Source organism: Somniosus microcephalus, chromosome 14 (assembly GCF_052327205.1).
Source record: "Somniosus microcephalus isolate GS21.2 chromosome 14, FLI_Smic_1.0, whole genome shotgun sequence".
Classification (NCBI taxonomy): Eukaryota; Metazoa; Chordata; class Chondrichthyes; order Squaliformes; family Somniosidae; genus Somniosus; species Somniosus microcephalus.
In genome coordinates, this window is record NC_141000.1 from 10,954,187 (window position 1) to 10,968,665 (window position 14,479).

The 14,479-nt window shown below is 45.5% G+C and overlaps 1 protein-coding gene across 1 annotated transcript in view; it reads left to right on the forward strand.

Moving 5' to 3' along the window:
* ccdc191 (coiled-coil domain containing 191) overlaps positions 1-14,479 on the forward strand; it is a 73,342-nt gene that overhangs the window by 24,878 nt on the left and 33,985 nt on the right. Inside the window, exons 8-10 of the mRNA XM_086006239.1 lie at positions 637-827; positions 9,797-10,037; positions 11,142-11,644. Coding sequence (XP_085862365.1) covers positions 637-827; positions 9,797-10,037; positions 11,142-11,644 — 935 coding nt within the window. The remainder of the gene's footprint in view (positions 1-636; positions 828-9,796; positions 10,038-11,141; positions 11,645-14,479) is intronic.

A 14,479-nucleotide genomic window follows, 5' to 3' on the forward strand; every position in this document is an offset into this window, starting at 1 on the left:
TCTTATCCGAAATTGGGTGGGGTTCGGCGGGGGTGGGGTACGGCGGGGGGGTCGGGGGTCGGGTTCGGCCGGGGGGTCGGGGTGGGGGTTGGCGGGGGTCGTGGTCGTGCGCATTTCGGTTTTCAGAAGTCATGCTTTGCTCCACTTTCGGCTTTCAGAGGTTTTCTGGTTTCGGATGTGCGGATAAAGGCTGGTACACTTACGCTGAGCGATTTCGGTTTTCAGAAGTGCGGAAAAATGCTACACTATCCCTTATCCGGCTAGACCTGTAAGTCGTGCGCCACTCTGGTCATGTCGTGCGCACGACTTACGCTGACCGAAAAAACCTTCGGTTTTTAGAGGGTTTCGGTTTTCGGAAGTCCGGATAAAGGGTAGTCTACCTGTATCCTTAATGCCACCCAGCTAAGATAAACTAACTCGCACAGACAAAGGATCAAACCTCAGACCTTCTAGCACTATACGGCTCAGTTACATTCTAGGCAATGCGCTTGCCAGTTGAGCTTTCAAGGATACTTCTATATCATCATCCACCTGAAATCGACCCCTTATCTGACGTAATGATCTGAAGAGGGCTCCATCATATTTTTAAACCTGATAAAAGTGTCAGTGAACTAATATTTACCATTTTAAATCTAGTGTCTGCAGAAACATTTTTCAACCTGGTATAAACTGGTTCTGGAACGCAGGATTAAAATGGGGAAAGCCAAGGCCTTGTTTGATTGGACGAGCCAGCTCCAAGCTTTCCAGGCCTGGAGAACATATGCATGGGGAAGGAAACTGGAACAAGAGGTACAGCGCACTGAGATGGAGCTACGAGAGGAAAAAAGGTAGGTGATGTATAGAAAGCCATGCTAAAAAGGAATGATATCTGTAGTCTGGAAGAGCATTTCAGATTCATCCTGCTAAAGGCATATACGTGGAAAAAGTATTTCCTTCAAGAAGATAATATAACAACTGTCCTTGCTAATACAGTGTAAACCCACTTACACAGGAATTTTATTGTTGGTGTGATGTAGGAAAACCAAAGTATTATTTCTATCAAGAGCTAGTCACATTGGCCCCGATATTAACTTGGAGGTGGGAGGTGTGAGCTGTTTTGCGGTTGGGAAACCCGGAAGAACGAGTCTCCCTCACGCCCTGCCAAATTTAACGGCAGGGCCCGATTAACATTTTTTGTCTCTGTTTCCCGGCCCCAGCTAGCCAGATTGAGAGGTTGTCGGGCAAGAAGGCCCACAGCACCAGGCTGTAGCCTGGGAGTGAAGTGGAGGGAGGGAGAGATTGGGGGGCCGGAGAGACATCAGGAGGGGGGGGAGCGACGGTGGGCACAGAGGGAGGGATCAAAAAGTCCTAAGGCGGGGGCCAGAGAGACATCAGGAGGGGGGGGGGGAGCGACGGTGGTCACCGAGGGAGGGATTGAAAAGTCCTAAGGCAGGGGAGATCAGAGCTGCCGGGGGGGGGGGGCGGTGGTGGTGGTGGGGGGGAGAGATCAGAGTGGTCGTCTCAGCGGGAGATCGTGGCTGCGGGTGGGTGTTCGATTGCGGGGCGAGGGGGGGGGGGGGGAGGGGGAAGCAGGTAAGTGGAAGGCATTTGAAAGGCACTTATCTGCTGGATCCAGCAGTCCTCGCCTCCCTTTAGCTGCACGGTGAAATTTAAAAAGGAGATTAAATCTGAGACACGCTGCCTCATTATAATAGTTAAATGACCAGCCCGCCTCCTGGGAGCGGGTTGGTCGGCTGCCATCGTTCTGCCTAAGTGGCCAGGTTGGGGTCGGGTTTGAGATTTTTAACAGTTTTACATCCCACCCGACCCATACCAACCTGTTTTGGGGAGTTAAAATTCCCACCATCATGTTTAATTTTCAAGAAAAAAATAGAATCATAGAACTCTTTTCCCAAAACATTGGTAAAAATTCCAGATTCCTGTGTAGTAAAAATGGAACTTGATTCATTCTTTTGTTGTAAATCAGTGGCATTGTATGAACTATGTAGTATTCAGACTTAAATCCTTAGGATAAGTGGCAGCAACTAATGCCTGTCGATTTGATCTGGTATGTTTCTGAAATTAACTATGAATTCATTGTAAAATGGCAAAGTGGTTGCTTTTCTATCTCTGCAATTGCAACTACAGTGAGAATCAAATCGGCTGTGGGCAACACCACAGTAACATATTAATTATAAAAGTGTTTGTTTTAAAAAAACACTTAGGCATACTCAAGATATAAATACAATCTTCTTCTTAGGCAGTCCCTCGGAACCAAGGATGACTTGCTTCCACATTAAAAGTGAGTTCTCAGGTGGCTGATGAGTCCCAATGCGGGACCTACAGTCTCTGTCACAGGTGGGGCAGATGGTGGTTGAAGGGGCGGGTGGGTGGGGTGCTTGGGCTGACGTGCGCTCCTTGCGCTGTTTGCGCTTGGCTTACGCTTGCTCCCGGCGAAGAGACTCGAGGTGTTTGGTGCCTTCCCGGATGCTTCTCCTCCACTTTGAGCGGTCTTGGGCCAGGGATTCCCAGGTGTCGGAGGGGATGTAGCACTTTTTCAAGGAGGTGTTGAGGGTGTCCTGGAAGCGTTTCCTCTGCCCACCTTGGGCTCTCCTGCCGTGTCGCAGCTCTGAGTAGAGCTTGTTTTGGGAGTCTCGTATCGGGCATGCGGATGATGTGGCCTGTCCATCGGAGCTGATCGAACGTGGCCAAAGCTTCGATGCTGGGGATGTTGGCCTGAGCGAGAACACTGATATTGGTGCGCCTATCCTGCCAATGGATTTGCAGGATCTTGCGGAGGCAGTGTTGGTGGTACCTCTCCAGTGCTTTGAGGTGCCTGCTGTACATGGTCCATGTCTCTGAAGCATACAGGAGGGCGGGTATCACTACTACTCTGTAGACCATGAGCTTGGTGCTGGGTTTGAGGTCCTGGTCTTCAAACACTCTCTTCCTCAGGTGACTGAAGGCTGCACTGGCACACTGAAGGCGGTGTTGGACTTCATCATCGACATCTGCCCTTGTTGACAGTAGGCTCCCGAGGTATGGAAAGTGGTCCACGTTGTCCAAGGCCTCGTCGTGGATTTTGATGATCGGGGGGCAGTACTGAGTGGCAGGGGCAGTTTGGTAGAGGACCTTTGTCTTACAGATGTTTAGTGTAAGGCCCATGCTCTCGTACGCTTCGGTGAAGGTGTTGACGATGGTTTGGAGTTCGACCTCCGAGTGTGCGCAGACGCAAGCGTTGTCTGCATACTGTAATTCGATGACAGTGGATGGGACAACCTTGGATCTGGACTGGAGACGACGGAGGTTGAACAGTTTCCTGTTTATTCTGTAGATTAGCTCCACTCCAGCGGGGAGCTTACTGAGGGTGAGCTGGAGCATTGCAGCAAGGAAGATCGAGAAGAGCGTTGGTGCGATGACACAGCCTTGCTTGACCCCGGTCCGTACGTGAATTGGGTCTGGTGGATCCATTGGTCAGGATCACGGCATGCATATCGTCGTGAAGCAGGTGGAGGATGGTGACAAACTTTTGAGGGCAGCCGAATTTGAGGAGGACAGTCCATAATCTCTCACGGTTGACAGTGTCGAAGGCCTTTGTGAGGTCAAAGAAGGCCATGTACAGCGGTTGGTGCTGTTCCCTGAATTTCTCTTGTATTTGACACGCGGTGAAGATCATGTCCATTGTGCCCCTTAGTGGGCGGAATCTGCATTGCGACTCTCGGAGGAGCTCTTCAGCCACTGGGAGAAGGCGATTGAGGAGGATTCTTACGATGACTTTCCTTGTGGCAGACAGCAGAGAAACTCCTCTGTAATTACCACAATTGGACTTGTCACATTTCTTGAAGATGGTCACGGTTACGGTGTCTCTGAGATCCCCTGGCATGCTCTCCTCCTTCCAAATAAGAGAAATGAGTTCATGTATTCACGCCAGTAGTGCGTCTCCGCCATGCTTCAGTGCCTCAGCGGGGATCCCATCTGCTCCTGAGCTCTTGTTGTTCTTCAGTTGTCGGATGGCCTTTTCAACCTCCTGCCGGGCTGGGGTTGTGCTGAGGTAGTGGCGGGTAGCATGCTGCGGGATGGAGCGGAAGACACTCGCGTCGAAGACAGAGTCGCGGTTAAGGAGATCTTCGAAATGCTCCTTCCAGTGGGCACTGACTGCCTCTCTGTCCTTGATGAGTACCTCTCCATTCTTGGCCCGCAGTGGGGTAGGACCTTGGGTGCTTGGGCCGTAGGTGGTCTTGACTGCGCTAAAGAATCCACGCACGTCGTGGTTGTCAGCTAGCTGCTGGATCTCCTGCGCTTTCTCCACCCACCATCTGTTCTTTAGGTGGCAGTTTTTTGTTGGACCTCGGCCTTCAAGCGTCTGTAGAGCTGCTTTCTTGCTCTCAAGTTGTGTTGCTGTTTCCAGATCAGGAATGCCTTGCGCTTGCGGCTTATTAGCTCCTGGATCTCCCTATCTATCTGGGTAAGTCATGGTACATATAAGATCGTACAGCACTCCAATATACATAGATGGGAAGTTCATTGAGTGGATGCAGAAAAGATTTACTAAGGTGATATCAGGGGTGAGAAATTTTAGATATGAGTAGGGACTAGAGACACTGGGTTCTTTTCCTTAGAACAGAGAAGTTTAAGAGGGGACCTGATCATAGAATCATAGAATGGTTACAGCAAGGAAGAAGGCCATTCGGCCCATCGAGCCCATGCCAGCTCTCTGCAAGAACACTTCAGCTAGTCCCACTCCCCCGCCCTTTCCCCGTAGCCTTGCAAATTTATTTCCCTCAGGTACTTATCCAATTCCCTTTTGAAAGCCGTGATTGAGTCTGCCTCCACCACCCTTTCAGGCAGTGCATTCCAGAACCTAACCACTCGCTGAGTAAAATTTTTTTTCCTCATGTCGCCTTTGGTTCTTCTTCCAATCACCTTAAATCTGTGTCCTCTGGTTCTCGACCCTTCTGCCAATGGGAACAGTTTCTCTCTATCTACGCTGTCCAGACCCCTCATGATTTTGAACACCTCGATCAAATCTCCTCTCAACCTTCTCTGCTCTAAGGAGAACAACCCCAGCTTCTCCAGTCTATCCACCTAACTGAAGTCCCTCATCCCTGGAATCATTCTCGTAAATCTTTTCAGCCTACACATCCTTCCTAAAGTGCGGTGCCCAGAATTGGACACAATACTCCAGTTGCGGCCAAACCAGTATTTTATACAGGTTCATCATAATATCCACACTTTAGTACTCTATACCTCTATTCATGAAGCCCATAAGCTTTTTGAACTGCTTTCTCAACCTGCCCTGCCACCTTCAATGATTTGTGCATATATACCCCCAGGTCTCTTTGTTCATGCACCCCCTTCAGAATCGTACCCATTAGTTTATATTTCCTCGCCTCATTCTTTCTACCAAAATGTATCACTTCGCACTTTTCTGTGTTAAGTTTCATTTGCCACGTGTCCGCCCATTCCACCAGCCTGTCTCTGTCCTCTTGAAGTCTATCACTATCCTCCTCACTGTTAACTATACTTCTAAATTTTGTGTCATCTGCAAATTTTGAAATTGTGCCTTGTACACCCACATCCAAGTCATTATTATATATCAAGAAAAGCAGTGGTCCTAGAGCCGACCCCTGGGGAACACCATTGTATACCTTCCTCCAGTCCGAAAAACAACCGTTCACCACTACTCTCTGTTTCCTGTCACTTAGCCAATTTTGTATCCATGCTGCCACTGTCCCTTTTATTCCATGGGCCTCAACTTTGCTGGCAAGCCTATTAGGTGGCACTTGTCGAATGTCTTTTGGAAATCCATGTACACCACGTCAACCGCATTGCCCTCATCAACCCTCTCTGTTACCCCATCAAAAAACTCAATCAAGTTAGTTAAACACGATTTGCCTTTAAAAAATCCGTGCTGGCTTTCCTTAATTAATCCACACTTGTCCAAGTGACTGTTAATTTTGTCCCTGATTATTGTTTCTAAAAGCTTCCCCACTACCGAGGTTAAACTAACTAGCCTGTAGTTGCTGGGTTTATCTTTACACCCTTTTTTTTGAACAAGGGTATAACATTTGCAGTTTTCCAGACCTCTGGCACCACCCCCGTTCCTAAGGAGGATTGGAAGATTATGTCTAGTACCTCCGCGATTTCTTCCTTCACTTCCCTCAGCGTCCTAGGATGCATCCCATCTGGTCCTGGTGACTTATCTGCTTTAAGTACAGCCAGCCTTTCTAGTACCTCCTCTATCAATTTTTATCCCATCCAGTGTCTCCTCTACCTCCTCGTTCACTATGTCTATGCCAGCATCTTCTTCCTTGGTGAAGACAGATGCAAAGTACTCATTTAGCACCTCAGCCATACCCTCTGCCTCCATGCGTAGGCCTCCTTTTTGCTCCCGAATTGGCCCCACCCTTCCTCTTACTACCCGTTTACTATTTATATGCCTATAATAACTTTTGGATTACCTTTTATATTAGCTGCCATTCTATTCACATACCCTCTCTTTGCTCCTTTTGTTTTCTTTTTCACTTCTCCTCCGAACTTTCTATATTTAGCCTGATTCTCAGATATATTCTCGACCTGACATCTGACATACGCACTCTTTTTCTGCTTCATCTTGCTCTCTATCTCTTTTGTCATTCAGGGAGCTCTGACTTTAGTTGCCCTATCTTTCCCCCTAGTGGGAATGTACCTCGACTGTACCTGAACTATTTCCTCTTTAAAGGCCCATTGTTCCATTACAGTTTTGGCTGCCAATCTACCCGGAATGGATCCGTTTTCATCCCACTGAAATTGGCCTTCCTCCAATTAAGTATTTTTACTCTAGATTGCTCCCTGTCCTTTTCCATAGCTAATCTAAACCTTATGATCACTGTTCCCTAAATGTTCACCTTATTTATACTTGCTCCACTTGACCTACCTCATTCCCCAGCACCAGATCCAGCAATGCTTCCTTCCTCGTTGGGCCGGGAACATACTGATCAAGAAAGTTCTCCTGAACACACTTCAGAAATTCTTCCCCTTCTCTGCCCTTTACACTATTACTATCCCAGTCTATATTAGGATAGTTGAAGTTCCCCATTATCACTACTCTTGCATCTCTCTCTAATTTCTCTGCAACTTTGCTGCTCCATATTTTTCCCACTAGTTGGTGGCCTATAGAATGCACCTGGTAGTGTAATGGCACCTCTATTATTTCTTAACTCTAGCCATATAGATTCTGTCCTTGACCCCTCCAGGACATCCATGATAGAGCTGTGCAAAATTTTAAAAGTTTTGATAAGATAAATAATGAAAAACTATTTACACAGATCAGTGTGTCGGTAACATCACAAAGAATAAAGGGAAAGATTAGGAGATTTTTTTCATGAAGAGAGTTATTAGGACATGGAATCCCTACCAAGAACGATGGCGGAATCCGAATTCACAATAGCTTTCAAAAGGGGAGTGGATAACTATTTGAAAAAAAATTGAGAAAGGGGTTATGGAAATAGATTAAGTGGATTGCTCTTTTGGAGACCTGGCATAGGCATGATGGGCCAAATGGCCATCCTGTGCTTTAAAATTCTATAATTTCTATATCAAGATCAGTTGAGACATATGTAGGGTCACATGGCATTCATAAATACATAGACAGGTTTACAGACAGTTGTACACATTCGGACATCACTGCACAAGAAGGGTTGAGTTCTTTTCTTGGCAGGTGGCTATATACCTAACCAGCAGGAGGCAGGATAAGAGCAAAGTGGCCACTGGATATGTGTGCCTGTATTATGGTTGGGAATTGTTGTGTTGTTTGGATGGGTAATTGGGGATTCTGTTTTCATGATCTTTCTGGGATAGGGGGGAGCTTAGGGGGTTGTGGTGAGAGGAGTTGAATGGTCTTATCGGTGGGATATTCAGTCTCCAGGAGTATAGTTTAGAAAGAACAATGCGAGTTTCCACACTGTGGGCAGATGGCCAGGCATGCGCATGAAAAATCATTCGGTGTAGGTCAGACCTGTCGTGGCTTTTGTTGTCTCCAAGATTTCTATGCTGAATGTCTGAATAGGGTGTCAAGTTCAGAAATTGCAAAATAGTATGTACCCTTGACCAGCAGCCCTTGACTAGCAGAGTGAGGTGGAAATTGTAGCGTTTTTCTGGAGTGAGATGTGCTTGATGCAGCTTTTCAACTGATCCTCTCATTCTGAATTTTTTTTAATTAATAGCAGTGTACTTTTTCACCAAGTGTAGCAAAAATAATGCTTTTTGCATGCCTTGTTAGTTCAAAGGGTGCTTAGCATTCTCAAAATTAGTTGAGGAGTTTGAAGCCCAGGCATTTGTCTGCCTGTTTTTCTGGAAATATGTAAGTAATCTACCAAACTGTAGAGTTATTTTTACAATAGCAAATGAGTGGTCAAGTTGTTCCAGCAGTATTGGACTCCCAACCCAGAGATTTAAGAACTTGAATCCCAGCTTAAATTGACTTTCGGAATTACCCGCTCTTTATTGGGTGAATCTTTCCAGGTTGCTGTCTGGCCTAGAATATTGTTTACATTGCTTAAGAGTGTACAAAATGGCATGGAATGAGAGAGGATCAGGAGAATCTCACGTCAAGATCCCCAATCCGTGTTGAGTCTGCTGATCGTAGCTAGGGTGGCAGGGGAACCGGTATAATTGGCATCAGCTAGGTCAGTTAACCAGTGACTCCTGCTGGAAGGTGTGCGTATGTGGATGTTAGGTCAGAAAAGGATTACAATCAGTAGTGATGCCCCTCATGATCAAATAACCTGAATCAACGTCTTCAGGAGAGAAACAAAAAGTCAATTTATTTTTAGTGGTCATGCCTCAGAAGTGAAGGAATAACAACATTATTGTATTGCAGATGTGGTCACTAGGATGTCAGTAAAATTTAAAGGTGGTCACATGAAATCTTTGTGCTGCTGCATTGTAATTTTTTGTTTCCATGAGAATTTCAGTAAAGCATAATGGTGGGTGACATGAATCAGTCATTCATGAAAGAAAGACTTATGAAATAATACTGAGCGGCCTGCGGGTGGCGCTGTCCAGGGAGAGTATAAATACTCGGGCACGGGCCCAGCTTGCTCAGGACATTCTTAACAGGAACTAGTGAAGGACACAACTGGACCTCCATGTTGTAAAACAGTTGATTAAAGCTTTGTTTAACGCTTAGACCAAGTGCCTAGTAGTTTTCTTACATCAGTGGGAATGTAACATTTTTGAACAGAAATGCCCCCAGCAGCATAATTATAGAAATAACAACAGAAAATGCTGGAAATACTCAGCAGGCCAGGCAGCATCCGTGGAGAGAGAAACAGAGTTAACGTTTCAGGTCTGGGACCCTTCATCAGAACAGGATTATAGAAGTTGGATTGTCTTCAGAGAGCATCGTGAGCAGTACAACACTAGGGTGAAGTACTGGTGGTTAGTAGTGGAAATAATTTCAGGTCCTGAATCAAGTGTGTCACACAAAATGCTTTTTGCACTAAAGTAGCTTGGGTTAAATTTGATTTCCCCCCGCCCGCCCCCATAAAGAACATAAGAAATAGGACCATTCGGCACCTCGAGCCTGCTCCGCCGTTCAATAAGATCATGGCTGATCTTCGACCTCAACTCCACTTTCCTGCCTGATCCCCATATCCCTTGATTCCCCTAGAGTCCAAAAATCGATCTATATAAAGCTGGTGACAGCACTGGGTAGGTACTTTATCCAACTACTTAAAATATTTGGCTCCTTTATTAAAAGAAAAGCATTTTATTCAAACCGGAGTAGATATTTATGAAGTTGAAAGAATTAAAGCATACTCTCTGTTGTGCACAGAAAAAAACAACTTGCAACAGAATGCAACCGGAAACACAGGCTCAGTTGCTGCTTCACAAACTGGCAACTATGGTGTAAAGCTGAGAAAGAAAAGAGAGAGCTGGAGGCAAGAAAAGAGGAGACAAAACAAAAAATGGCAGCACTATTGGATTTAGCCTCCTCTGGGAAATTGTCAGCAGATTCCAGCAGAGTTTCAAAATGTGTACGTGAGACACAGCAGATTGATTCTGCTCGAAATGTGGTAAGTGGGGATAACATAGCCCTTTAATTTTATGGAAGTGCTTAGAATTAGACTACTGTGAAGTACTAAATTATTGCAAATAGGATTGTTTACACAAGTTTTACTTCCAGTTTTTAAAGACACTGTTACTAGAGTTTATAGTCTGTTTATCAAATAGTCATATGATAAATTAATTCACTACAGCTTTAATATGTTTTACAGCTGTTATGAATTTGAAAGGTTAGAGGTTTGCTCAGTGAAGCATTTGTGTTTAGAGTATGTTTGAACCAAGAGTTTAACAGTAATGGACTGAAATACTCCACATGCTTGGATAAAAACTTTCATGTGTGAATAGATGGTTTTCGTTATTACCAATAATTGTCGGTGAGTCGGCAGCTGTGAATACAGACTATTGCCCAATAGCATCACAAAGCACAAGTGATGGCCAAGACCAATGCGCAAGTGGGCATGCTCCTCCCTTTATTTTCTATTTTTAATAAACAAGTCAGAGATTTACCCGTGACAAAAGAAGGCAGGATGATGTCTCCGAATTCCGTCTCACTCACTCCCCATTCAAAGTGCTAAGTGGGGTCCGCAGAGTGATCATTTACCATTGGAAAAGCAGCTACTCCAAAATGGATAATTAAAAAAGAAAAATCTTTAATCTTGGCCCCAGAAGGTCTGACTGCCTCCTCGCTCCGGTGCAGCATTAAGATGCTGCTCTGAAATTCCTCGCAACTCCCCACCACCACCTTTCTCCTGGCAGGGCAGACACCCAGAGGACGCCTTAAATGGCAAATGCCAATCGCCCCGTCGCCAGGAATGGGGTTCAGGGCTGGGACATACTAACAATTAGATGTCCCATCCCACTGCACTTGAAACGAAACAGAGCTTCAGCAATTTCAGGCCCTGTGTATTGTGCAGTATGAAGCAGTCATGCACAGTGGTAAGGTTTTCAATTTGTTTTAATATCTCAAGTTGTGAGTATATATTTTCTCTTGAAATATGTTGAGGGCTGGATAGATTATCACACTGAGCCACTCCATTTAAAAGTACTGTATATTATTTGTACGAACTTTAAATTCCACAATAAATTTAATACTACTTCCAAAAAAAAAATCACAGGAAGAAGTGAAGAAACAGGATCCTTCTCCAGTCGATTCTCGGGTAAAAGAAGGCAGCAAAACTCAGCAATTAATAGCTGCAAGACCAAAATATGCCTGGCAGGTTACCCGCAAGCACGCCACACTGAGCTCGGAGGTTATAACACACATGCAAGGTGCGAGTAAAGTCTCAAATGGGTACCAGGGAAGTGAAAAACCCAACTCTCACACTGCAGGGAAAATGATCCAGCATTCTCCGGGCATCTTTGAACATCGCCACGCATTCCAACAGCAACTCATTGAGGAACAAAAGAAAAAACTTCAGGAACAGGAGAAAATGATTCTAGAACTTCAGGATAACCAACACTTGACACTACTGCAGCAAGAGGCAAAACTGGCTTCAGCCATAACCACAGCAATCTGTAATGCAGCACAGAAGGTGCAAGCTGAGCCCAGTCCTCATGGTAGAAGACAATCTGGAGATGTCCAGCCTAACATGAAAGACCCTGTTGTGCATATATCCAGGTAATGTTATCTTTATAGGCAACTTTTCTCTTTGTTTAACTCCAAAAATTAGGATTTTTGTTTTGCTTTTTAAGTAAAGACTACAGTAGCTTTCTGCTGCTGGCATTGATGGGAGCCAGAATATTTTACTTACTTAGATTAATGTTGGATGCAAATTAAAGGTCGTTGGAACTTTAGAGATTGATTTGTGGAATTTGCGTTTTATACAGAATGGATCCCAATATTTCAGGGTCCGTGGCCTGGATGATGATGGTGTATGCACAGTGTACGGGGGCGTAAGCCCTCAGAAAATCCCCGCAAGTTCCCGGTTTCCGTATGCGCTGCGCCACAACTTGCGATCTGTCAAGGTTCGCCTTGACCGATCGTCCGCATGCGACCCAAAAACACTTCGCTGGCACAGAGTTGGGCTATTTGCCCAACTACTGCCCAGCAAATGCCCAGAAAAACCTTACACCTGGAGCTGCGGATGGATGGGCTTTGGAGTATTCACGATGCTGAGAGGGTCGTAGATAACACGTTTGATGAGGTGGTCACACCGCAGGTAAGGGCTGCACAGGCAGAAGGGAAATGGGTGACCATCAGGCAGAGCAGTAGAGGCAGGCAGGTAGTGCAGGGGACCCCTGTGGCCATCCCCCTCTCAAACAGGTATACCGATTTGGATACTCTTGAGGGGGATGACTTACCAGAGGAAGGCAGCAGCAGCCAACTTCCCGGCACCAGGGGTGCTTCTGCTGCTCAGGAAGGGAGGAAAAAGAGTGGGAGAGCAATAGTGGTAGGGGATTCTATTGTAAGGGGAACAGATAGGCGTTTCTGTGGCCGTAGACGTGACTCCAGGATGGTTTGTTGCCTCCCTGGTGCCAGGGTCAAGGATGTCACTGAACGGCTGCAGGGCATTCTGAAGGGGGAGGGTGACCAATGACATGGGTAGGAAGAGGGATGAGGTCCTGCAGCAAGAATTTAGGGAGCTAGGTAGCAGATTAAAGAGCAGAACCTCAAAGGTTGTAATCTCTGGATTACTCCCGGTGCCACGTGCTAGTGAGTATAGGAATAGGAGGATAGAGCAGATGAATGCGTGGCTAAAGGGTTGGTGCAGGAGGGAGGGCTTTAGTTTCCTGGATCACTGGGCCTGCTTCTGGGGAAGGTGGGACTTGTACAAGTCGGACGGGTTGCACCTGAACCAGAGCGGGCAAATATCCTTGTGGGGAGGTTTGCTAGCACTGTTCGGGGGTGATTAAACTAAAATGGCAGGGGGTTGGGAACCTGAGCAGGGAGACAGAGGAAAGGGAAACAGGGATAAAAGCAAAAGATAGGAAGGAGAAAAACAAAAGTGGCAGTCAGAGAAATCAACGGTTTAAATCAAACGTGGCCACAGTAAATAATAATTCTAATAGGTCTAAGAGCGTTAAAAAAACAAGCCTGAAGGCTTTGTGTCTTAATGCGAGGAGCATTTGTAATAAGGTGGACGAGTTGGCTGCGCAAATAGAGGTAAACGAATATGATTTGGTTGGGATTACGGAAGCGTGGCTCAAGGATGGCCAAGACTGGGAACTCAACATCCAGGGGTATTCGATATTCAGGAAAGATAGGCAAAAAGGAAAGGGAGGTGGGGTAGCATTACTGGTTAAAGAAGGGATTAATACAATTGTAATGAAGGATATTAGCTCTGATGATGTGGAATCTGTATGGGTAGAATTGAGAAATACTAAGGGGAAAAAAACATTAGTGGGAGTGGTCTATAGACCTCCCAACAGTAAGGCGGAGGTTGGGGATGGCATAAAAAAGGAAATTAAAGAAGCGTGCAATAAGGGCACAGCAGTCATCATGGGTGACTTTAATCTACATATAGATTGGGCCAACCAAATTAGTAACAATACTGTGGAGGAGGAATTCCTGGAGTGTTTACGGGATGGTTTCCTGGACCAATATGTCGAGGAACCAACCAGAGATCAGGCCATCTTAGACTGGGTATTATGTAACGAGAAAGGATTAATTAGCAATCTTGTTGTACGAGGCCCCTTGGGTCTGAGCGATCATAATATGATCGAATTCGTCATTAAGATGGAGAATGAAGTAGTTGACTCAGAGACTAGGGTCCTCAATTTAAATAAAGGAAACTACGATGGTCTGAGGAGCGAGTTGGGTAGGATTGATTGGGGAATGGCACTCAAAGGGTTGACGGTGGATAGGCAATGGCAAACATTCAAAGACCGAATGGATGAGCTACAGAATTTGTTCATCCCAGTTTGGCATAAAAATAAAACAAAAAAGGTGACTCAACCGTGGCTAACAAGGGAAATTAGGGATAGCATAAGATCCAAGGAGACGACATATAAATTGGCCAGAAAAAGCAATAATCCTGAGGATTGGGAGCAGTTTAGGATTCAACAAAGGAGGACAAAGGGATTAATTAAGAAAGGAAAAATAGAATATGAGAGTAAGCTTGCAGGGAACATAAAAACTGACTAAAAACTTTTATAGATATGTGAAGAGAAAAAGATTGGTGAAGTCAAGCGTAGGTCCCTTGCAGTCAGAATCAGGGGAATTTATAATGGGAAACAAAGAAATGGCAGATGAACTAAATTCATACTTTGGTTCTGTCTTCACAAAGGAGCACACAAATAACCTCCCAGAGATGCCAGGGAACATAGGGCCTGATGAAAGGGTGGAACTGAAAGAAATCAGTATTTGTAGGGAAATGGTGTTAGGAAAATTGATGGGACTGAAGGCCGATAAATCCCCAGGGCCTGATAATCTACATCCCAGGGTACTTAAGGAAGTGGTCCTAGAAATAGTAGATGCATTGCTGGTCATCTTCCAGAACTCGATAGACTCTGG